This window comes from Mytilus galloprovincialis, chromosome 1, assembly GCF_965363235.1.
Source record: "Mytilus galloprovincialis chromosome 1, xbMytGall1.hap1.1, whole genome shotgun sequence".
Classification (NCBI taxonomy): domain Eukaryota; kingdom Metazoa; phylum Mollusca; class Bivalvia; order Mytilida; family Mytilidae; genus Mytilus; species Mytilus galloprovincialis.
The window spans coordinates 118,001,146-118,026,851 of record NC_134838.1 but is presented as its reverse complement, the minus strand read 5'-3'; the positions used below and the strand labels follow the sequence as shown (position 1 = coordinate 118,026,851).

Here is a 25,706-nt window from a genome sequence, read left to right as displayed (position 1 = left end):
ATCAACATTTATACATGTAGTTTAAAAAAAAAAGGCGGTTGATACCAAGGAATTTTTCCCAAATAATAAGTCAATATCACCCCAATACACATATACAATTGCTGTCTGCCACAATGTTTTGCATAAATTAGCTTTCCTCAGTTGAGGCTTTAATATCTAACTATACAGTATGGCTTTTTCTCATTGTTGAAGGCCATAGAGTTGCCTATAGATGCCTACATCAACTTGATAGATGTCTCCTTTGTAATCATACCACATCTCCCTATTTTTATATTGGGATGGGGTCCGTGAAACTTCTGAAGTAATAATTTTAGCTTTAACACTTGGTTCCATAGCTTCCTTTTAAGCATCAACAGTCTATCAAGGAGTTAAAAAACGACTTTTCCCATACATTTACATAATTACTCAAATTGTGTGAATTGATGGCCTCAGTAGTATCCACACTGGCAATTTTGTAATATATATATACCTCTTATAAAGAGTGAGTCTTGTACTGCTGATCATTTATTTTTATCACAGGAATGCTAGGAGATTACAGATCAATAATTTAATTTTGGATGTAACGCGTCTTCTGATTGGCTGACGTTATTTTGTTATCAGCCCATAGACATAATTTAGTCATGTGACTGTGACGTCATCAACGTTTTTTCATGGTTTTCTACAGTTTAAAATGGAATTTAGAATTAAATTATAAGAAATGACTGTAATATTTTTTCTGTCTATTCGAAATAACATAAAAAATGTGGTGCACACTGTTAAAGAACCCGCTACGCACGTTATTCAGTGTGCACCAAATTTTTTATGTTATTTCTTCATAGACAGAAAAACTAATAGTCATTTCTTAATAAAAAGAGACAAAACAATAATCTCAAGTATGTGTATACAAACATTTTGTTTTGTTTTCTTGTTTTATATTGCTTTAAACAGATTTATGTTTGACATTAATTAAGCTATGTGAGGCGTTGATTTGGTTTACTGTGTCTTATTTTTGGTGAAACCTAATTATTGCTTTATATGTTATATAGAATCTTTAGAGAGATAAAGTATTCTCTAAACATTTCTAGAGATAAAGTATTCTCTAAACATTTCTATAGATGGAGAAATTACCTTTATAAATATGTTATATAGAATTTTTAGAGAGATAAAGTATTCTCTAAACATTTCTATAGATGGAGAAATTACCTTTATAAATATGTTATATAGAATTTTTAGAGAGATAAAGTATTCTCTAAACATTTCTATAGATGGAGAAATTACCTTTATAAATATGTTATATAAAATCTTTAGAGAGATAAAGTATTCTCTAAACATTTCTATAGATGGAGAAACTAGATATCATTGAGATGGGAGCCATCTCTGTGGGCCCCGCTGTCAATAACGTGGGGTAAATAAGTTGTATGGATAATCTGATATGAAGCATTATTTGAAGTTATTACATAGTCTCATGTGTGATTTTGATCTAAGATTTTAAGTTAAAACTGATAAATATTCTCATCTTACTTTCATAGTATAATAGTGATATGACTGCATGATGTGAACTCATTGATAACTACTCTAAGGTGACTTCTGGATATATGGATTGATGTTTGAACAATATGTTTAAAGGTGCTGCCCAATTGATATTTGTCACATATTTTTAGAATCATGCCTTCAATATATTATGACCCACCAAGTATAAAGTATGAAATATTAATGGTTCTCGAGAGGTAGAGCGGACACAATTTGTTAAGAACAACGAACAGATGGACAGACCGACAGACTGATCTTAGACCTAGGATGCATACATTATGACACATTCTCTTGTGTTGGTTAATATATATGTTAAGTTGAAAATGTTTGTCAGGTATAAAGTATGAAATAATAACAGCTGTCCTCTCAAAATATAATGTGGATCAAATTTGTTAGCGATGGACAGACCAACAGACAGACAGACCTTTGACCTAGGAAGTGGTACATATATCATGACACACCCTCTGGTGTTGGTTAAAATAGATGTCAAGTATAATATTTGAAATCATAACGGTTTTCAAGATATAGAGCGGACACAATCTTCACCACAGGACACAGGGTTGTCAACTGAAACCAAAGTTTTTTTGACGTTGACCTTTGACCTAGGAAGTTGTACATACATCATGACACGCCCTCTGGTGGTGGTTAAAATGTATGACAAGTATATACTTTGAAATCATAATGATTATCTAGATATGGAGCGGACACCATCTTCACCACAGGACACGGGGTTGTCAACTGAAACCAAAGTTTTTGACCTTGACCTTTGACCTAGGAATTTGTACATACAACATGACACACCCTCTGGTGTTGGTTAATAATCATGTTAAGTATTAAGTATGAAATCATAACGGTTCTCTAGATATGGAGCGGACACGAAAGTGTTACGGACGGACAGACGGACGGACGGACAGACGGACGGACGGACAGACGGACGGACGGACAGACTGATCACTATAGGGCGACCCGCCGTCGGCGGGGCCCTAATTACCTTTATAAATATGTTATATAGAATTTTTAGAGAGATAAAGTATTCTCTAAACATTTCTATAGATGGAGAAATTACCTTTATAAATATGTTATATAAAATCTTTAGAGAGATAAAGTATTCTCTAAACATTTCTATAGATGGAGAAATTACCTTTATAAATATGTTATATAGAATTTTTAGAGAGATAAAGTATTCTCTAAACATTTCTATAGATGGAGAAATTACCTTTATAAATATGTTATATAAAATCTTTAGAGAGATAAAGTATTCTCTAAATTTTTAGAGAGATAAAGTATTCTCTAAACATTTCTATAGATGGAGAAATTACCTTTATAAATATGTTATATAGAATTTTTAGAGAGATAAAATATTCTCTAAACATTTCTATAGATGGAGAAATTACCTTTTTAAATATGTTATATAGAATTTTTAGAGAGATAAAGTATTCTCTAAACATTTCTATAGATGGAGAAATTACCTTTATAAATATGTTATATAAAATCTTTAGAGAGATAAAGTATTCTCTAAACATTTCTATAGATGGAGAAATTACCTTTATAAATATGTTATATAAAATCTTTAGAGAGATGAAGTATTCTCTAAACATTTCTATAGATGGAGAAATTACCTTTATAAATATGTTATATAAAATCTTTAGAGAGATAAAGTATTCTCTAAACATTTCTATAGATGGAGAAATTACCTTTATAAATATGTTATATAAAATCTTTAGAGAGATAAAGTATTCTCTAAACATTTCTATAGATGGAGAAATTACCTTTATAAATATGTTATATAAAATCTTTAGAGAGATAAAGTATTCTCTAAACATTTCTATAGATGGAGAAATTACCTTTATAAATGCATTAGTATCCTTTTCCTGCTGAGCTCTGTCAATGTTGTTCAACCTATATTCCAGCCACTGGTCAATTGCTGCTCTTTCTTCAATAGATTCTCCTAAAAATATAAAACAAGACAATGGGATGATGACACAGAATGACAAAAGTGACCCTTGTGTTTTGCTGCTGCTTTTCTATTGTTTAAAAAAACTTACAATAAAATATGTGATTATTCCAATTAAGGTCCCTCAGGAGGCAATGATAAGGAGTTAATCACAATATACAATGTACATGTAGTTATATCAACATAAACAATCAATACAGTACAAGAAAACAATGTACAACATGGTACATGTAGGCTGTAGCTAACGGTTTGAAGATTAAATTGAAGGTATATGTTACTGAAAGATAAACAACCAGGTCCATGTATTATAAGGTGAACAGCTTATTGAATACTCCCATCTCAATAAAGTTTTGCTTCAGTTAATGTTTATCTCCAATAGGTGACATAGGTGATACATACATGATACAATATAGGCAGTTGCTATTTGTTCGGCTAGCCGTACGAATAGTACCAGGACTATTTGTCCAGCCAATACAATGTGCATGTCACTATTTGTGTGTGCGTGTAATATTATCTTCAGCAGCACCAGGGGGTAGCAAATGTTTGTAATCTAAATTGTAATGGCCTAATCTTGATACTGGTAATTGAAATTGTTAATTGTTGTTTTCTTCATACTAGTATATAGTCCAATGTGGATAACGAATAATAAAATAATATAAGAAAAAAAACTACATAAGAAGAGAGAAGAAATTATTTGTAAAACAAACTTGGGACGTGTTTGACTCGTGCATTTTAAGTTTACTTAAACGATTTTGTCTAGCTGAAAAAGTTACAAAAGCTATCAAAGAGAATTATAGATCCCTTGACATAGAGTTATCCATATTGTGAGTGAGAGATGGGAGATTTTTCTATAATGCCCCCACCCCAATCCCCAATAAAGTAAACGACACTGTTAAAATCTTATTCAGAAATTCTGGGTGGGATTTTGTTGTATTTACCTGAGGGGGTCATGGTGACACTGTGTGCTCCTTTTCCCAAATTCCTCTTTTCTTTTTTTCTTCTGATCCCATCTTTATTGTCCTGTGTATTTCATTACCCCACTTTTTATAATCCTAGATCCAATATCCCCATGCACTTCAAGTCAGTTGTAACCTCAATCCCCCCTATATATCACTTCGAGGGCTACTTTCAAGATTCTGGCATTTTCGGAATATAACTAAGATAAATTTTATTCAGTTAGACATGCAATTGTAAAAGCCTTTCTCAACTACTCTTGGCGAAGTTGCTTTGAACATACATGTATTTTCCACCATTTACACAGCTATAGCGACGCAGTCGAATAACTTTGTAAAACTATAGTTCTCCAATCAATTATCTTTATTTCCCATTTTCTTTCAGTTTGTGATTTAATTTTTGTTTAGTCCCTTTTACAAGATTATGTCATTACATGAAGTACACATACTATCCTGTTCCATTTGCAAATATCAAAAACTGCAAAATTTATCACAAATATTGATATCGCCATTTCCAGCCATGATCTTAAAATTGGTAATCAGTGATCGGATTACACGCGACCCCCTGGTGTTGCTAAAGATAATATTACACACACTTCCGAACGCACATCATATGACATGCACATTGTAATGGCCGGACAAATAGCCCTGGCACTATTTGTCCGGCTAGCCACTCTGTACAATATATTAATAAATACACAGTTGCATGTCTGCATACCTGAAAACTGTTTATGGTGTGATGAATTTCTAGATAAATATTTTGCTATAGAAATGAGGCCTCTAAGTGTCTTCCCATCTTTTTCTTTCCAAACTAAGATCTGTAATTAAAAAGTCATAGTAGATAAAAACATGTTGCTAGTGAAATTTTATAAATTGTGCAACAAAAAAATACTTATTGTGTAAGCTTGTCATGCCGTCCTGGTCAGTCCAACCACTTTCATTCTCTTTCCCAACAACATTTATTACGAATAATCCAAATTGGGAAATAAAGAGAAGACATTATCATACAATGTACATCACAAACTATTTTAAATGAAAGATTGTGTTTGTGACTGCAAGAGTTCATTAAATAAAGATAAGCTAGAATAATACAGAAAAAGGGGTCAATCATGTGAGGCCAGCCTGTGAGTCTTTTAACAATCTTTATATTCAAAATAGGGTTTAAGCTTATATTTCCCATTTCTTCAATATCTTGCACACTAACATGTATTGAAATTTCCTACATCTAATCATCCTGGGAAACAAAAATTCCCCCAAACTCTTCACTATGAACTGAAATGTATTGATTGAACTTTTTGGCTGTATTTTTATAGTATAGTTTATAGTACATGTACTAGTTAAATTCAATTGAATGTCCATAACCGTAGACAGGGGGTCGGGGGGTTTCATACGAACCCCCATAAGCACTGTTAAAGTCAACGTTCTGTTTGAATTGTGACTGTTAAAGTTGATTTTGTGAGTCCAAATACATCCCCCCTTGAAAATTCCTGGCTACCGGCCTTAAGTCAATACATATATATTTTACATGTTTTAATTATTTATCATGTTTATGTACAATTAAAACCGAATACTGCATTACAGAAAACATTTACAATGCAATACAAAGAGTCAAAATTTTCTCTGACAGTCAAAGCGCCGTGGGATTACTTACACTGAACTGGGCCCCAAACAGCTACATCTCCGTAATAAGAGAAATAAAAGAAAATATTGAACATCTTAGGCAAAAAGGACTCAATGTAATTGTAGCATGGACACCAGGACATGCCAACATAGTTGGTAATGATGAGGCTGACATCCTTGCAAAAACAGCGGCAGAGGAAGCAAAAGAATTACCACCGGAAAATAACGTCATAACACTACAGGATGTCAAACAAGCAGCATACAAAAGTACAGGAAATAAATGGCAGAGAAGATGGGAAATATCTGAGAGAGGCAGGGACCTTTATGAAAAAATACCAACTACAAAACACTCAATTATGTATGATTTCCCAACTAAAAGACATTTCAGTATATTCGCCCAACTAAGAACTGGCTATACAGAACTGAATTACTACAATAACCGAGTAGGCCAAACCAACGCCATAGAGTCATGCAACTGTGGAGCACCTGAAACGCCTCAACATTTCCTTCTGGAGTGTCCCTACTATGAAAAAGAACGAGAAGATATGCTACACCAAATATCCAAAGAGGTCGGGGTCAGAAACTTGAATTTAGCTACTATGCTGACAAGACTGGACGGCGAAAACACAGAAGAGACAAAAGCCAAATTACAAACAGTGGCACATTACATTGACAGAACGGGCAGATTTAATACTGCTGTTCCTCAATCCCAATCTTAACCAGCGCATACCAAATTTAAAGCACAGAGAAGAAAATACATCGAGGAAAACGCACCAGAGAGTAAAACCGTACATTGGGACAATTCGTGCCAACAGGCCTTAAGATTGAGGATTGAGGAATTAGCAATTAACATTAGCTTCTTTTTCATACAAAAGACTTCAAGTGTAACTGTGCAATTTTGGACATGTAGTGCTGGTAATAACAAGAAGTGTGTGAACATATCTTGGAGGAACATATGTTTAAGAATCAATGAATCTCCTTTTAGAAAAGATTAAACATTGAAAATGTTCTACACTGGTTAATTTTATCTTCAACAGTACAAGTGCTGACTGTCTAATACCGATTAATTCCAATTAATAATGAAATCTTAAGAGGTTATATTTAATATTTGCTGTAAAAAAGCAGTACAAAACTTCTTAATTATTTCGACTAGCTGGTTACCCCTCCCCCTTTTTGTTGTTTTTCGGTTGAAAACAATTATGAGTGATTTATTGCATTGTTTCTACATCTGAATCAATTCATTCATTATTTCTTACCTTCTCTTTTTGATCTAAAGATAATTTTGCGACAGGAACATTTAAATATGTAGCTAAAGACTTTAAGTCATTCATAATTTCGGCTGTGTATATATATCTAAAGCAATGTAAAACCCAGGTGTGTTCCGAGAGATTCTACAGGAACGTGTTCATTCAACACTTACAAAACAACATTTAATTTCCAACACGCAAACTAGAATAGATCTAACTATATCGATATAAAATAAAGTAAAAACTGAAGAAAATAAGATAAATAAAAATTGTATTTAATTAACGTATGTTTCGCATGAATTTTTTAAACCAAAAAAATAAAACATAAATGTCATTTGAAAAAACGTTAAAAACAAGACATGCATGTACGACTGTCTATCTCAATAGGTTTAAAGTTGTGGGACCTTTGTACAATCAGAAAAAAACTTAATGTGTCTAAGAACACTGATACTGCAAAGACTTTTACAAATGCATCACTCGGTTTACTGTGACAAATTAGTAATTGGAGCCCAATCTTTCATAGCAAAAAGTAAGATCTCAAAAATACCGAACTCAGAGGAAAATCAATTCGGAAAGTCCATAATCACATGGCAAAATCAAATAACAAAACGCATCAAAAACGAATGGACAAGAACTGTCATATTCCTGACTTGGTACAGGCATTTTCAAATGTAGAAAATGGTGGATTGAACCTGGTTTTATAGCTAGCTAAACCTCTCACTTGTATGACAGTCGTATCACATTCCATTATATTGTCACCGATGCGTGAACAAAACAAACAGACACAATAGTTAAAAATATCAAAAATAGGGGTACAGCAGTCAACATTGTGTTATCATCTTAATCTTAATAAAAACAACAAGCAAGCCAATGTCGTAACGTTAGGACTAACCAGAGACACAATGAGTTTATATACGGTCTGGTTTAACTGTAGAATTGATACTTCGTCTAAATTTTTCATAAAGTCACTACTCATTCTAATGCCGGAGACCTTCAGCTTTTCATATTCAAAAGATTTACCTTGCAGCACCAGCGAATATGTCCATGCAGATTTGAATCATGAAAAAACAAACAACTTCGGAACCATAAGTTTTACTTCACTATCATTCAGGAATACCGCAAGGTCATATGCCTATTGATTGATAAATTTTAATTCAAGGTTGTTTTTCCCAATGCCAAATTAAATATTTGGCGAACATTCATAACGAGAAGTTGAACAAAACTCAAAATTTATCAAACTCCAGATGATTGTATACAAATCAAGAAAATTGTGTTGCCCAAGATGTTAGACTTTTATAGAAATGGACTGCCATTTATCAATACATCCTATAGACCTAACCAAGTTGACCAGGAACTCCTGTAGGAACATGCATGAATGAAATTCTGAGTGATAATCATAGATTTCGATCACATGTAACCCCTAAAGTCAATATCTATCGGAAACAATCAGATTATGTCGGCCGGTTGCTTATTTCGGCCTGCTTTTAGTTCACATTAAGCAAAAGAATTTTGCGGCAAATTGGCGCCATAAGCCGTCTCAGTGAACTTACAATGAGTTGATATTTTTTTGCTGCATGTTGAAGACCTCACTCTGACATAAAGTTGAATAACAACAATGCAAGTGTGGTTCTTATCCTTTGAATTAGGGCCCGGGTTTCGTGTAATGAGGTAACACACCATATTCCATCTCACCGGTTTCATCGATAATAACGTGCTATAAGCACGGAGTTTTTAACATGATACGGCCCGAAACACCGTTAAATCGGTTGTAACTGGGACACATGATAAGTTAAGTACTCGTTGTTATTCTGTAATTAACATGTCGACATGAACTATTATATTATTTATTTATGCATTTCCCTGTCCTGAGTGTATATAGAGTGTTCTTGTATTTATTTGTACATGTCCTGTCATGTAATGTAGTCCGGCATTTTAGCAATATATATATATAGCATTGCCATTAAGCGCGAGGTTTGGCTAGCCACAAAACCAGGTTCAGCCAACCATTTCGGCAAGTTTTTTTTTTAAATGTCCTATACCAAGTCAGGAATATGATAGTTGTTCTCTATTAGGCCTAGTTCGTTTCTGTGTTTGTTGCATTGTCGTTTGTTTTTGTTGCACTTCAGTATTTCTCCTGTTGTTTCATTGTCTTCCTCTTATAGTTGATGTGTTTCACTCGATTTTAGTTTATAACCCGAATTTGTTTTCTCTGAGTCTCAACCGATTTATGACTTTTGAACAGTGGTATACTATACTACTTTGGAATTTATTTAACAGTATGGTTGTTCCTTAAATCTGTACTTTACTACAGTAATATTCCGTTCCTAATGAAGAAGAAGTCAGATGAGTTCCGATATCTTCGTTTGAAGCTGACAGCACACTATGATATGAAAGTCGCAAGAATTTGGACAATATGTATACATTTGATTATCTAGATATTAGACCATTGCACAAAGACGATATAAATGTTGCTTTTGATCTGGAAATAGAAGGTATTGTTTCTGTTTTTTGTAATTATAATTCATGTATATTTAACTGATTATTAAAGCGCTTTGAATCTAAATTGCCAATGTTTAAATATATTGAAAAAAGAGACATTTTAAAAAAAATTAGAAACGATTTAATTCAGAGAGGAGGAAAGAATTGTTGAAATAAAGCTGAGAAGGCTGCACTGTCTTAAAATGAAATTTTTTATTACCATTTTTGTGGGAAGAGCTAGCTAGTAATTGTTTTGTTTACGTCCATCTGCTTTATCAGCCGCAAAATCTACATTCAAAAATTTGATTTTCAGCCTGCGGATAAATCTTGTTAAATTGATTTTAAAAGGGAATTTTTTTAATGAGTTAAACGTTGACCGATAAAGTATCATTTAATTGTTAGTATTTTGTGTCAATTACACATTCTCATATTCCCTATATCACTATATCAAATTTATCTGTTTATTGTATAACAATTATCACTTTGTCAACACTTGATTGCTTAAACAATAATTAATTATCTGTAACACATTAAGTCCAAGTTTATATTTCCTTAACTTTTCTTTTTTGCATAGAAAAGCATTTTTATTAATTTATTTCATTTCGACTTAACTTAAAGACAAGTATACAGTAAGATATCAGTTTACAAATCTATTGGTATAGTAACTTTTATGAAAATTTTAGCAGAGTCTGGTTTCAAATTTTTTAAAAAAATGTTAACAATGGTATGTATTTGTACTAATTCAGAAATACATCTACATCATAATGCAAGGGAATATAAATAAGTTGTCAAATAAAACCATATTTATATGTCTTGATAACTATGTTAAAGGTGTTTTTGTTTGCACTAAATAAATACGCCTGTAACATCAGATAAATACTATACTTCAAACTGATAGTATTGAACATGAAATATGAATGAGATTATCATTAACAATCTACATGGAGATATTTTAAGGACCCATTGAGATCGGGATTAGTGTGTTTATACACACTGCTGGATACTGTGAGAACATTTCTCACTCCGTTTTACAGAGATTGATTTGAATGACAAATACGTAATTTTTGAAGTATTATTATAGCTCCCATTTTCTTTAATCTACTGGCTAAAAAAGCCATCATAAAACTAATGTGTCAACTGAAAGCCAAATTGAACACAGTCAGCCAGCAATAATCTAGTATAACATGTATTATCCCACCTGTCTACTTTCACTGTATACACATCATATTTACTTCAAATATAGAAAAAGGATAGCACACGTTATATAATTAGCTTTCGTTATAGATATATAACGGTGTTTTCAGTTGTTAGTTCTGTTATAGATATTTACAAGCAACACAGTGACGGATCCAAAAGAATGGGGGGGGGGGGGGATTCCGGGGGTTGGAACCCTTTTTTTTGGACAATCAAGGAATTTGAATGGGGACAGGTGGTTGGAACCCCACTTTTTATCCTGGGTTATGACCCCCCCCCCCTTTAAAAATAGCTGAATCCGCCCCTGCTTCCTTTTCATGTCATATAATGGGAAATTTTAATCACTTGCTTAAATAAAGATCTATAATTGTTTAACACATACGATGCGTGCCAGATTACTTTAAAAATCCCGAAATAACAGAATGTTAACGTTAACATTTTTAAAAGACCACAAATAAATTAATTTATTGTTCAATTTAATCTTACTCTTTATCAACCCCATTAATCTGAAAATATCAAATAAACACGTTGGTGTTAAATATCGAAGTTATCTGATACCAGGTATAAATGTCCATATAACAATACAAATCGGTTAAATTGTTTCTATTGTTGCATAAAAATTAAAAACAAACATTGCGGATTGAGAACATATGTAAACAAATAATACGAAATTCAGGATTAATTTATTTTTGTTTAATGCTTACACACTTATTTACAAATCAAATTTATTAAACAAATTTCTTAAATAAATAACCAAATCATCATATGTAAGCTTAAAATTGAGAATGGAAATGGGGAATGTGCCAAAGAGACAACAACCTGACCATTGAAAAAAACAACAGCAGAAGGTCACCAACAGGTCTTCAATGTAGCGAGAAATTCCCGCACCCGGAGGCGTCCTTCAGCTGGCCCCTAAACAAATATATACTAGTTCAGTGATAATGAACGCAATACTAATTTCCAAATTGTACACAAGAAACTAAAATTAAAATAATACAAGACTAACAAAGGCCAGAGGCTCCTGACTTGGGACAGGCGCAATAATGCGGCGGGGTTAAACATGTTTGTGAGATCTCAACCCTCCCCCTATACCTCTAGCCAACGTAGAAAAGTAAACGCATAACAATACGCACATTAAAATTCAGTCCAAGAGAAGTCCGAGTCTGATGTCAGAAGATGTAACCAAAGAAAATAAACAAAATGACAATAATTATACATAAATAACAACAGACTACTAGCAGTTAACTGACATGCCAGCTCCAGACTTCAATTAAACTGACTGAAAGATTATGATTTCATCATATGAACATCAGGCACAATCCTTCCCGTTAGGGGTTTAGTATCATACCATCATAACATATATGAGAAGAACATAACCGGTGTCATGCCAACAACTGGTTTTTGAATAAATGTGTTTAGTTCCGATGCAAAGACCCTCAAATTCACCTGTCTCAGGAAGATGACATGTAATCCTTGGGATCCCAAGTTTTTGTAGAAATATAACTTATTTTACATGCCATACTCACCTGGTTCATTAAATTGCAATTCAGGTTTTGAACAATCTAAATAAATATAACACAAAATCGCTTATTTTTCTTTGTTTTATAACTTCGACAAATTAGCGAATAATGATATATCTACATATACATTTGTAGGAGCCTGTAATTCAGTGGCTGTCGTTTGTTGCTGTGTTACATATTTGTTTTTCGTTCCTTTTTTGTACATTTGGCCGTTAGTTTTCTCGTTTTGAATTGTTTTACATTTGAGATTTCGTGGCCTTTAATAGCTGACTATAAGGTATGGGCTTTGCTCATTGTTGAAGGCCGTACGGTGACCTATAGCTGTTGATTTTGGTGTCATTTGGTCTCTTGTGGAGAGTTGTTTTATTGGCAACCATACCACATCTTTTTTTTTATATGTTTACAAGTTTGTGTTTTTTTTTTTTTTGTTTTTTTTTCTATTGAAATAGGGTTTTTTAATGTCAGTTATATTATAAGGGCTAGTTTTTTCCTGATAAAATAGGACATTAAAATATTGGGACAGTATAAAATCTGCAATTTTGCAATTGGCGTGAAGATAGTGTTGTTTAACCGTCCTTTACGACACCTTTTTTTTTTCTTAAAAAATATCTACATGAAGACACGTCTTATATCAATATTATGTCTATTATTACTCTATACACAATTACTTTTCGTCAAAGGTTACCCAGAGGACGAAGCAGCCACTTACGACATACTCAACTATAGACACACAGAAGCACCAGAGTTAAACAGAGGTTGTTTTCATGGAGATGAACTTATAGGAGTAAGGATAATGTTATTTCTTATATTTCAACTTGAACAACTTAAGGATATCGATTTTTTTGTTTTTTTTATTGTGTTTTAACTGCAGATGATGGACACTTCAGTAGCCTAGGTTACTTAATCCTTTATAACATGAAATCGGATGTGACCAAATATGTTTCTTTGGAACACGTCCTAAAGTTTCCTTAATCCACAATCATTTTATTATTGTCAATTTTGTTCCCCAGTTATAAGTAATTACTGTTAGTATTATCTTATAAAGATTATTTTATTTTGAAGTTTGTGTCAGCAACACGTTACCATGAAGATACACTGAAAGATGAAGCCATGAATATGCATATACCTAATGGTGGTAAGTAAAGACACTTTCCAATGTCGTTACAGGTAGTTTCATCCCCGAAGGTTTCATCAGCCCATAAGTTAGCACTTTTTTGTTGATGTCAAATATCATTGATATATTCGTTTTTTTGTAATTCAACTAACTAGATAAAATGTTTAATTATTCGAAACACAATAGTTTTTTTTCCACAAAATATGTTTAATTAGTCATATTTGGAACAATTTTTCGGAATTTCTAAAGCTCTACAATTTCGTATTTGGTTTGTCTTACAACTGTAATAATTCGAGCGCTCCTGATAGTATATGTAGACAAAACGCGCGTCTTGCTTTGAAATTCGAAGACTGTTATCTTCGATGAGTTTTTACAACTTCTGTTTGACTTTCGTCCCCTAGGGTATCATTAACCCAGTGTTCGCTTTTGTGCTGAAATGGTGTATAATTTATATGTTCTTTTTTCTATAAATTCTATATGTAAAAAAAAACCGAGTTATTCACCGAAAGTACAGATAACAATCTTTGGCACCACCTTTTGGTATTTCCGGTTTTAACATCTTCGCTAGTCAAGGGTTACGATCCACTCCCGTTCTCTTGATAGAACGGGAGTGGATCGTAACCCTTGGCTAGCGAAGATGGGTTTTAATGACCTACAACTTCAATTTTGATTTTGCCAATCCGACTGTTTCAATTTAGCGTCTCCGTTGAGTCTAGTGTTGACGAAAAACATGTCTTGCGAACAAAACAATAAGCACACACATTATTTGATCCGACAATACCTTTATTATTTTTTCAAAGGTCTAAAACAATTTTACAACTTTTCAGACATTCAAATCTTCATATTGAAAAAAAAGGTTCATCAAAGTTTGAATTTTCTATTTTCTATTTTCTATTTCCGACGTAGAAGGTGGATTTTGTCAAATTTAACATATAAAAGATATCTATGTTTGTTACCCGATTTCAACTCGTTTAGATGTCTCCCATTGCTAGATTTTTATCTCCTGAACACTTGATAAAGTGATGTATTATATATAGCATATAAATTCATTTGGACAGACATGGTTTTAAAATTATTTGTTTCAAAACTTAAATATTGATCGAACAATCGCAGAAGTATAACTAATTTACTTTCACATACAAAATTTATAACCCATGTCAATTATTGTGATCAGCTTCAAACAAAAATTGATATAATTATATGCCATAAAACAGAATAGTTCAATATTTGCAGTAATTAATTTTAACTAGCATATTGAATAACATCAATTCTACAATAAGGTCAATAGCTGCATAACGACCAGGTGTTCAATGTATATTTTATTTATAAACTTTTTTCATACAATGTGAAAAAAGAGTACAAATATAGAACTCTTTCAGTTTCAAATGAAATCAAACACATTTTGATTTGAAGTAAGTTAAATATTTGCTAGCCATCACACATCAAAATAATTCTATAATGGCCTGTTCACAATGTTGAACATACAAGTATTACGGTTAAGTAACTAGGATATCATGAACAAACATTTCTTTGGATAATCCGTCTCCAAAATATAAATGTAGTTTAGTTAATAATTCAAATCACCGTAGTTGTTATTTTTTATGAAAGAATAATTTCTGATAATAAAGATATGACTTTATCTCAGACGATTTTAGCTCGATTTAGCTATTCCTTCTTGCTAGTTTTCTAATGGTTTTCATAATGACAAATACGAGGTAATAGTTAAACTTTTGGAAAAAAAGATCGATTAATATAATGTTTGAAATAGCTTTTCATAATGCTTTTTGTTGCTATTTTAGAAAGTGTATGCATTCACTCAGTATGTGTCAAAGAATCACGTCGACGTCAGGTAAGTTCACATTTAGGTATAACATCATTTGAAGATATATGAATTAATAAAGTTTTTGAGGGGTATTATGTACAAAAGGTAATGATACAAAAAAAGGCATTCAAATTCTAAGTCGAAACCAAACTGGCAACCTATGGCATAAAAAACTGTAAAACGACCAAAGGACAAACAGCAGGATACAAAACACAACATAGAAAACATAAAACTGAGCAATACGGTCCCCACCAAAAAACTGAGGGGATCTCAGGTGCTCCAGAAGCGTAAGAATATCTTGCTTTACACGTGTCACCCGTCTTGTTGCTCATGAAAGTGTTCAGTTGGTCAAATTTGAAAAAAACAGCACGGGGATTTCGGTAACGACCATTGGAATATAACTGTCGCCATTCGTGCTACAGATATTCCATCAATGTCAACTAACTCTAGATGGTGTTGATAAAAGTTTCGAAATGATGATTTATTTTTGCAACTGAAACTCTTGGTTTAATAACTTCCTTGTGAGCAGCAACTATTTATCAACGAAATCATAAATGCAAGCTGTGGAATATCGTATAACTTGGGAGATATAAACTCCATATGCTGCAATGTTGTTTCTTAGAAATGGAAAGTTCACATTGGGAAACTGAAATGATAAGTTTAAAAATCTCCAACCTTATTTTTAATTTGTTCTTTTATTTTAATATTACATCACAACCCCTGTTTTAAACCTTGGTAGATAGTTGAGACATTGTCAATCATACCACATCTCCTTACTTTGAAGGGAGTTAGTGATCTTAGCTATAAACGAAAATTTTGGAATTAGTATAAAGGTATTTTACTGAATTTGGTATATGTAGTATATTTGATATCCATATTTGTGTTGACAATTGTGAACATATTGAAATCATAACTACTTTTTGAGGTAATTTAGTTGCCATGCTAGCAGTATTTGAAATATATGATATTGACAACATAAGTAAAAATAGTATTTGGTTGACTCACTATACTATTCATTTTAAGTAAGAGTTAAGCAATAATATGTGTCAGCTAAAATGTGATCCGCCTAGTGGGAAATATTATTGACTAGAATGTATGGCCAACATGCCAGTTTTATATTAATGTTTAAAACTGCCTTGAAGTGGTTAATTGGGTCAAAAATGCTCAAAACTGACCTTCTGATATGGGGTTATCTTTATTATTGATAAAATTCAAACAAGAGGCTTTTTAGTCCAACTCTTAAAACAATAGGTCATTGTAAAGAATGTTAAGAACAATTTGTTTTTAAATATCGTGACGGTTTGCAGAAATAATTTATATTCAAATCGAAATTCAAACCGTTAATAATTTACAAATAGCACGTGCACCTGAACAAATGATTAAAATTGAGAATGGACATATGGAATATGTCGAAGAGACAACAACCCGACCAAACAGCAGAAAACAGCCGAAGGCCACCACATAGTCTTGAGCGCAGTGAGAAATCCCGCACCCGTTTGCGGGCCCCTGCTTGCCCTTAATAAAAATGGACTTCATTTTTAGTCCAAAACATATAAATGACCCAAAATTACAAAACTTACAAGACAGGCGTAAACATGCTGTGGTTAAACATGTTTTGTGAGTTTTCATCTCTCCTCCTATACTTCTAGCCAATGTATAATTAAGAAAAACACAGCAATACACACACTAAAAATCAGTAAAAATTATTGTGTAATTTTCTTTTTTGATTTTATACATTTATACTTATATATAATTTTCGATTGTTTTTTAATCTAGGGTGTAGCGACACACATGCTAAAAGAATTTATTAACTATGTCAAACACGAGGAGAAAGATGCTCATAGAATTCTGTTGATCTGCAAATCTAAACTGATACCATTGTATACTAGAGCAGGATTCATCTTCAAATGTAAATCAAACGTTGTTCATGGTAGGTAAAATGAGATTTCTCATAGAAAGATCCACAGAGAGTACTGGCTGTACACAAATAAAAAACAACAAATGAAAAACATGCATACAAAAACAATTATATTTCCAATTATCAAAAAAAAAGACACACTAATTAGTTCAGGTCATTAAGTGTGTGTTCTTTGACACAAGAAAAGTGTTGCGATTCACAACACCTGAATGTTGTTACAGAAAGACATGATTTAAAATGGGTCGTAACGGAGGGAACGTTAAATCATTTCTAAAAAATACCATTTTTTGTTTATGAATTGATGACGTTAATTGTTTAACAAACACCAACTTTTAAGGACAAATAGAAAGTTCTTGAAGGATTTAAATGTATATTATTGATCTATATGATTGTAGATATATTGAGAGTATCTATTAATCAAACAGTTAGTTATAATGTAGAATAATAAAATCATTTGTTACTTTTTCTTTCGTGACCCCATAATCTAAACTCTTCGAAGGTTCATTCCAGTACAATGTGCGTGTAGTTTTAAACGTTTAGTTTAATTGCATCCAATCAGCACATTCACAGAGAGACCAATATACCTCATAAACTATACTGTTTATGAATATTTTATTAACATCTTATTTCACTATCTATTTAGATCACCTGTCAAATTTACGTTGATCCATTATTCAATTTTACGTATGTGGCATACATTTTGTGATTAAACGATAAAATCTGTAAATTGATCAAAATCAATGAAAGTGTCTGCCTGGTAATAATTTGCTTTATTAACTGAATGGTTTTGATTGTTGTACTAAGATAATATTTATAGTGTTCAACTGGACATTGACGACCATAATAGCAAATTTGTAAATTCATTAGTTTTCATTCATGTTTTTTTCGTTTCACTTTCATTTCTTGTCTGATAAAGTAGCGACCACCTAATGTTTAGCATCTTTTATCATGCAGATTGGTTAGAAACAGATTTTTGATATGGTGGTAATTTTACAAAACTAGAGCATTAAGGGAATAAATTGATGTTTTTTTTTATTCAGAAGCAATTTTTTTTCTTCCCAAAAAAAAAACCTTACCTTTCCGAAAGGTTATCAAAATTTTAAATTACAGTTACTAAAGATATCAGGCTTATAATTTGATACACCAGACGCACGAAAAATATGGGAAATGTTTTTGACTCATTAATATGAATGTGTTCAATTTACCATTTTTTCTTAAATGTCCTGTACAAAGTCAGAAATATGGCAGTTGTTATCTAATAGTTCGTTTCTACATATGTTAGCGGATTATTTTTGTTGCATAGTAGTGGTCCTGGTGTACCTTTGTTTTCTTCTTGTTGTGTTTCCCTTAGTTTTAGTTTGTAACCTAGATTTATTATCTTTCAATCGATTTATGACTTTTAAACAACTCAAACTGCTGTTGCCTTTATTTTCTCCCTTCAGAAATATGACTACTGTTGATACATGAGAAAAGAGTGGTCAAAATATGTACTTGGTTTGTATTTCGACAACTTTGGTGATAGAGAGAACATTTATCCATATATGTACGGAATTTCATATTCATATATATTTGAAGTGTTACAGCCGATGTATTGACAGTATTACCAATTGCTGCCGGTATCTTATGCTATTTCATGTATCTGGAAAACTTAAATATAGGAAAACTTTTCAACAGAAAAAAAACATGATCAGCAAGAAATAATTACAAATACTTGAACATTCCGTCATTAAGAAAAGATCTTTATGAAAATAAAGTTATGGACATTCAACCACTGACCTTTTTATTAAAGTTTTTGTCTGAATATGACTTGTATATTTAAAAAAAAACATTCCCTCAAAGTGTTTATTGTGTTATAGAAGGCTGCAAGAATTGCTGCTGATTTTAAATTTGCATTCATTTACTTAGCAATTCAGGCTCCTTTGAGCCCCAAATTTTCATTTAGTATATGTATAATTAAATTTTATGATAAAGTTGATTCAGTACATTCATAAACTTGATGATCGGTCATCATTCTGTATTAACAAGACAATATACTACATGGGTGATAAGTATTACTTCGTTGGTACTATAAAACAATATTCGAACAATAAGAAAAATCTGGAGTATTATACATTATAAATATGTCCGTAAATGATTCGTTGATAATGTTGATATTCAAGTTGAGATTTCGACAGATGTTGATATGTTGTAGAAAGGCTGTTACTTTAATCATAAATCGTTTGAATTTCAACCAAACCATAAAAAAACGATTACAAATATATACAATGCATTACATTTATTTATTTTAAATTTTAGGAAAAGAAACATGGTATGAACTAGAAGTGCAATTAAAGTCGAGAGAAATTTGCGAGGAACTAACATATAATGGTTATTAAACACTTTTAAATGGCACATACTTGCATGCCTTGATATGAATTATATTTTATTGCAATCTATTTTAATTTGTGCAATCTCTTATCGAAAACCTGTGATATAAAGCAGTAAAAAGTCAACATGTTTTTGATGTTTTACCAGCCCAGTAGTCAGCAGACATATATTATCGTGATTTTGTCATATGTATAAACTAATTGTCAGTTTATTTTCTATCTATGAGTTTGACTGTCCCTCTGGTACCCTTTGCCCCTCTTTTAACTGTTTACAGAACTCAAACGTGTTCTAAATAATTAATACCAAGGATTTTCTACCCCAGGGAATAGATGACATAATCTGTAATAGAGGACGCTGCTGAAAGGATTAAAAGAATATTAAAAGAATATATCTCATTTCGTGCAATTGTTTTATAATTACATAATCAAACCCGCTTGATGTTCGTTAGCTTTAAAATGTAAACTATCTCCTTGTTTATGACAATTGTTATCAATTCGCCATGATCTGGAAAACGGTGAAATATACTTAGTTACTTCCTTAAACATAATGATAACTATAATTAGTAACAAGACAACCTTCCGTCGCTCTGAACTAGTTAGTTCACAGCTTTAACATGATGGAAATTCATGCACATTCAATTACCAGTTATGGGTTAATGATGTCATAAAAACATTTTTTTTTGTGATGTTTTTTTTTCTTCTTAAAATGTCGGTTACCAAGTCAGGAATATGGTAGTTGTTATCAAATAGTCCGTCAGTTTGTTTTTGTTTCAGTTCAGTGTTTCTGATGTTTTGTTGATTTCCTCTTATACTAGTAGTTGACGTTTTTTCCTCGGGTTTAGTTCGTAACCCACATTTGTGTTCGCTGAATTGATGTATTGAAAAGCGGTATACTACTGTTGCCTTTATTCGTCATCACTCAAGCATCAAATAGATTAACAAGGAACGAATGGCAGAGGAGCCCCTCAAAAGCATACTTTTTGAATGTTTAAACCATCTTATAAATTCCCGTTTAAAATGAAATCATATATAATATAATCCCCGAAAGTTCCTCTCTCGTGATTCTTAAATAAAGGAAATAAAATACAGTAATCATAACCCATATTTATAAAACTATATTTGTTTCGAAAAAAAAAAGTTGACTTGATTGAATTAATCCGATATGTAATGCTCTTTTTACAACAGTACCGAAATAAGCGAAGTAGATTGTTAGTTTTACAAAATATCTTTATTAGATTGTTAACGTGTCAGTATCGATATTCTCAAAACATTGAAACAATTTTGAGTTATCTCTCTTGGATTACTGAATTGTTGTAGAAATCACCACAAAAATAATTTTAAGAGCTGATGTGTATTTTTATCTAGACTCCACATTTTAAAGAATGCTGTAATCTGTTGTTGAGTAATTGTTTTTCTTATGACATCTGACTCGTTTCGGATAAACTCAGTATAACCCAGATTTCAGTAACAGCAATGTCTGTTTGTTTTTTCACACCTCGTTGTCAATATTATGGTATTTGATGCGATTGTCATACAAGTGAAAGGTTTAGCCAGGTATAAAACGAGATTTAATCCACCATTTTTTACATAAGAAAATACCAGTACCAAGTCAGGAATGCGACGGTTATCCATTCGTTTGATATATTTGAGCTTTTTATTTTGCCATTTGATTAGGGACTTTCCGTTTATAATTTTTCTCGGAGTTGAGTATTTTTGTGATTTTAATTTTTTTCCTAGCTTTATAAATGTCATAATCTGTTTTGCTTTCTACTATTGTGAAAATTAATGACCCGGATATGTCGGGTGATTAAACATGATCAACTTATTCTTATGGCTGAGCTAATGATATCGTCATTAAATTAGACATGTTTTGGCCAAATAAGTTCTCATTCAAAGTGAAGAAATGTCAAAGCTTTTGATTTCAATCGAGTTTGAGGGTTTGCTACAATCTCAATTTAGCTAATATAGAATACTAGTGAACGTTATCAATCTGACATTCACTGTTGACCGTCAGCCTTTTAAAAAGTTAAATAGTAGTAGTGTGCAGGTAAAATTGAAATGATTTATTTTAAAAAATGTAACATTGATTTTCGTTTGAACATTTAGTTTACACTCGGAAGACAAATATCGAAACGACCCAACAAGAAACAAACAATAATGAATGCTTTTGATATTAGTTTTCATAGACTTTTGATTTAAGTAAAAATATAAATGTGTATACATTTGTCAAGTAGAAACAAAGCTGTATTCTTCATTCATTAAATGCAAATGATTGTTGATGTGTACAAAGTACAAAAAGCTGATTTTTTTCATTGGCTGCAAGTGATTTTGATATGTCAAGTAGAAACAAAGCTAAATTCTTCATTGATTGCAAGTGATTGTTGTCGGTCTTTGAGTTTCTTCTTCTCTATACTTGGAAAAAGTCGCTTTCGTAAGACGTCTTCGAGATCTGGAACTATTGTTAGTTTTGAAAGACACTGAAAATACTCAGCCATCACCATCTCAACAAACTGACAAAGGCACATGTTTTGATTTGTATGTCGTTCTTGTGTAGAACTTGGTAACTGTTTCAATATCATACAGTGTAAAAATGCAGCAGAAATCATTACCAGTAATTGTTCTCCAAGTGTTTTCTATAAATAATAAATTACATTACATATTTCCGATGATATCAATATCTTAACAGAAAAACGTTAAAAGTTATATTGAATGTTAAACAAATAATCTGATAAAGAAACAATATATTTGCACTAGTAGTTGCAACGTTATAGCAATGACACAATGCAATAAATATTTTATAGCGGACTACACATTATGGGCTTTGATCATTGCTGAAAGTCATACGGTTACAAATAGTTGTTAATTTCTTTGTCATTTGGTCTCTTATGGAAAATGGCCTCTATGGCATTCCTATCATATCTGTTCATAACCAATAACGATTGTTAAGAGTAACTCATAAAAAATAAAAGTTTTTCAACAAGATTAAGCGTTGAGCCACATTTACATAAAAGGTTTGCAGTGTTTACTTATAACATTTGACTGTAATTGTGATCTAAATTACCTCATTATGACTGAAGATACAAGCCGGCTTCTAAAAATAAGTAAAATGATTTTCTGTGACAAAATTTGGATCTTGAATATGCAGCAGACAGAACTGTTTTTTTGCATGTCCCGATTGGTATTAAAATGTACTTACTTCAGATAAAAAGTCTCGACTTTTCGTATAAAGTTCAATCAGAGAGTTAAATTTCTCAGCATCTTCGTCGTTGTATGTGTTTAAGAGTAATTCAAGATCAATCTGTGAACAAAATTATAACAAATAAAAGAGGATGAACTACACGACTACGTCCGTGGTGGATTACGTACGTTCGTAATTAAAGATGAAATAGTGAATATATAACTTTAACGCATTATTTTTTTTTCTAATTACATTTGATATTTTATGTAAAGTGTATATGCGTTCTTGTTTGTTTGGTTTTTGTTGTTTTTATGCTGTCAAAGCAAACTCATTATGAACAATCCCTTCTTAACATTACACAAAAACTTGTAATCCAAGCTGGTATCATTCCTGTATTGGAATTTACACCAATACAATTATTTGATTTCATTACACGATCAGATATAAAATAACAAACAGAAAGATATACGGGTATTTAGATGTAATGATATTTTGTTGTTAAATTCTAAGTATCGTATGTATGTATTTACTAAAGATGAAGTTCAGAATGTTCTCTACTGTATAATTGAATACATACCGTACAATCATCGATACAATAATAGACAAACTGTATCTGGTAAGAAGTGAAGGAAATAATAATTGATAGCATTGTAGAGATAAAAGATTAAGACCACTTTTTAAAAAAAAGTATTCAAATTGAAGACTTTAAACATTAGATATCAAATAGTACATTGAATAACGTACAATAAAAACAGCCCTGAGAAAACAATCAGCTCTTTCATATAATCATTGCCTATTCTGTGTCGCTGGATCTCAGTCTTATTGAATCAAGCACTTATATCTATTCTATCAAAGACTACACATTTAGATACAAGTAAAATATAATTGTGCTTTCATTTCTGTGGAGTTCTGGCAGACTTTTTTTCTTCTTTATATATTCGTCATTTCTTTCTCTAATGCAAAACTAATTGACCCCCCTAGTTTATCAAAGTCAATATTCAAGTTATGTACAAGTTGATAAATAAAAAATCCCAAGTAGCTTATTGCCTATTACTTTCTATGACATTGCTATTGGAAAGTGGTTAAAGATCTTGTTTTTTATAGTTCTATTAAAAATTATCAGAAATAATAACCAATAAATTAACATAAAGCTAATAATGAAGTTATTTCATTGGTCTTCAAATATCAATTTAGAAATACAGTTTAATGGCAACTTTACAAAAACAACAATTAATCATTTTGTGTATTTTCGTATGTTTGAGATCCAGATTTTTCAACATTTTCTAAAACAACATTTCAATGGTTCTAAGGTATCAAATATTTCCTTTTTTCGCTAAAGTATTGTAAAATTTGCTTGTTGTTAAATGCAAAATTTATTTTTGTTGGTAATATCTACTTAAGAATTAAGGATTTCTATTTTGCTAAATAATCAATGGGCCACATTTTAGATTTAAACTAATTTTCATTAAATGTCATCTCAAGGTATTAGATAAATTGGGTAAAAAGTAAAATAACAAAAACACAGAACTCGGAGGAAAATTCTAAAAGGAAAGCTCTTAAGCAAATGGCAAAATCAATGGATAACAACTGTCATATTCCTGACTCGGCACAGGTTTCTTTTGTAGATATGGTGCATGTACCTGGTTTTATAGCTAGCTAAACCTCTCACTTGAATGATAGTCGCATAAAATTCCATTATATTGACAACGATGTGTGGACAGAACAATTAGACATAATAGAAAAAAATTCATAAATAGGGGACAGTAGTAACATTGTGTTATAATCTTAATCACTATAAAAACAAGCAAACATGTCAATAAAGATAAACGAAAGGCATATATAGACAAAATACATTAGCAAAACCGAAAGCCAAAAATACAAAAATTACCATAGCACAATACCACAATGACGGGCTGAGCTACGTCAAATTAATATCACCAAAAACAGACTTAAAGCCTCGGTCACACCTTACCGGATAGCACGAACGGACGCCTAACGGATGAAAATAAAAGTTGTCCGTTGACAAAATTGTTATCCGTTGGGAATCCGTTGATGTACTGACCTAATAAAACGGACGTGTAACAGATGCATAACGGACACACACCGGATATGCAACGTACGAGAACGGACACGTACCGGACAGAACGGATGTCGAACGTACATCCATCGGACGAGTACCGCATAAAATGGACACATAACGGAAGCGTACCGGATAAAACGGATGAACAAGATATACGGAAAAATCACAGGCGACAATAATAATACATGTAAATCGCATATATATTCAAAATGTTCCTGTGTAACTGGTTTTGGTTTATTCTTCAAAAATTCCACCAAAGGGCAGTGTCTGGCCTGAATAAGAAATGCTTGATTGTGAAGACGTGCCTATACTTTAAGATCGTTTATGAATAATAAGAATTCATGAACCTTAAGAAATCTGACATACCAATAATTGGCATTTCTGACGCTAAATTTTCAATTTGCATTTATCCATTTCTGATCCGTTCATCATCCGTTTTATCCGTTATACGTCCGGTAGAAGTCCGTTTCTCATCCGTTCAACATCCGTTTTATCCGTTAAACGTGCGGTAGAAGTCCGTTGGTGAATTTATCTCCCAGACCTCCAACGGATGTATAACGGACACGTAACGGATACTTAAAGGCAACGAAAGGACGCCTAACGGACGTTCAACGGACATTTTATCCGTTGGACGTCCGTTCAAAGTTTTCAACATGCTAAACATTTTCTACCGGACAGAACGGACGCCGAGGGATAAAACGTACGCTTAACGGACATGCAACGGATATGGACGGACGTCTAACGGGTAAGAAC

The 25,706-nt window shown here is 32.1% G+C and overlaps 3 protein-coding genes across 4 annotated transcripts in view; 1 reads left to right on the top strand and 2 right to left on the bottom strand.

Moving 5' to 3' along the window:
* LOC143054309 (eukaryotic translation elongation factor 1 epsilon-1-like) overlaps positions 1-25,706 on the bottom strand; it is a 228,125-nt gene that overhangs the window by 1,297 nt on the left and 201,122 nt on the right. The window contains exons 2-4 of the mRNA XM_076227272.1: positions 7,293-7,381; positions 5,135-5,234; positions 3,354-3,457 (exon numbers count right to left, since the gene is read on the bottom strand). Coding sequence (XP_076083387.1) covers positions 3,354-3,457; positions 5,135-5,234; positions 7,293-7,367 — 279 coding nt within the window. The 5' untranslated portion in view covers positions 7,368-7,381. The remainder of the gene's footprint in view (positions 1-3,353; positions 3,458-5,134; positions 5,235-7,292; positions 7,382-25,706) is intronic.
* LOC143054153 (uncharacterized) lies at positions 9,593-19,821 on the top strand. The gene is made up of 6 exons (XM_076227068.1): positions 9,593-9,775; positions 13,156-13,259; positions 13,538-13,610; positions 15,389-15,438; positions 17,188-17,341; positions 19,625-19,821. Exons 1-6 carry the CDS (start codon positions 9,697-9,699, stop codon positions 19,702-19,704), a joined length of 540 nt encoding a protein of 179 aa, XP_076083183.1. The 5' UTR covers positions 9,593-9,696; the 3' UTR covers positions 19,705-19,821.
* LOC143054136 (uncharacterized) overlaps positions 21,738-25,706 on the bottom strand; it is a 33,380-nt gene continuing 29,411 nt past the window's right edge. Inside the window, exons 8-10 of one of the 2 annotated variants that reach the window (XM_076227050.1) lie at positions 23,451-23,486; positions 22,892-22,993; positions 21,738-22,328 (exon numbers count right to left, since the gene is read on the bottom strand). In XM_076227050.1, coding sequence (XP_076083165.1) covers positions 22,032-22,328; positions 22,892-22,993; positions 23,451-23,486 — 435 coding nt within the window. In that variant the 3' untranslated portion in view covers positions 21,738-22,031. The remainder of the gene's footprint in view (positions 22,329-22,891; positions 22,994-23,450; positions 23,487-25,706) is intronic. The other variant, XM_076227057.1, reaches the window with a different exon arrangement.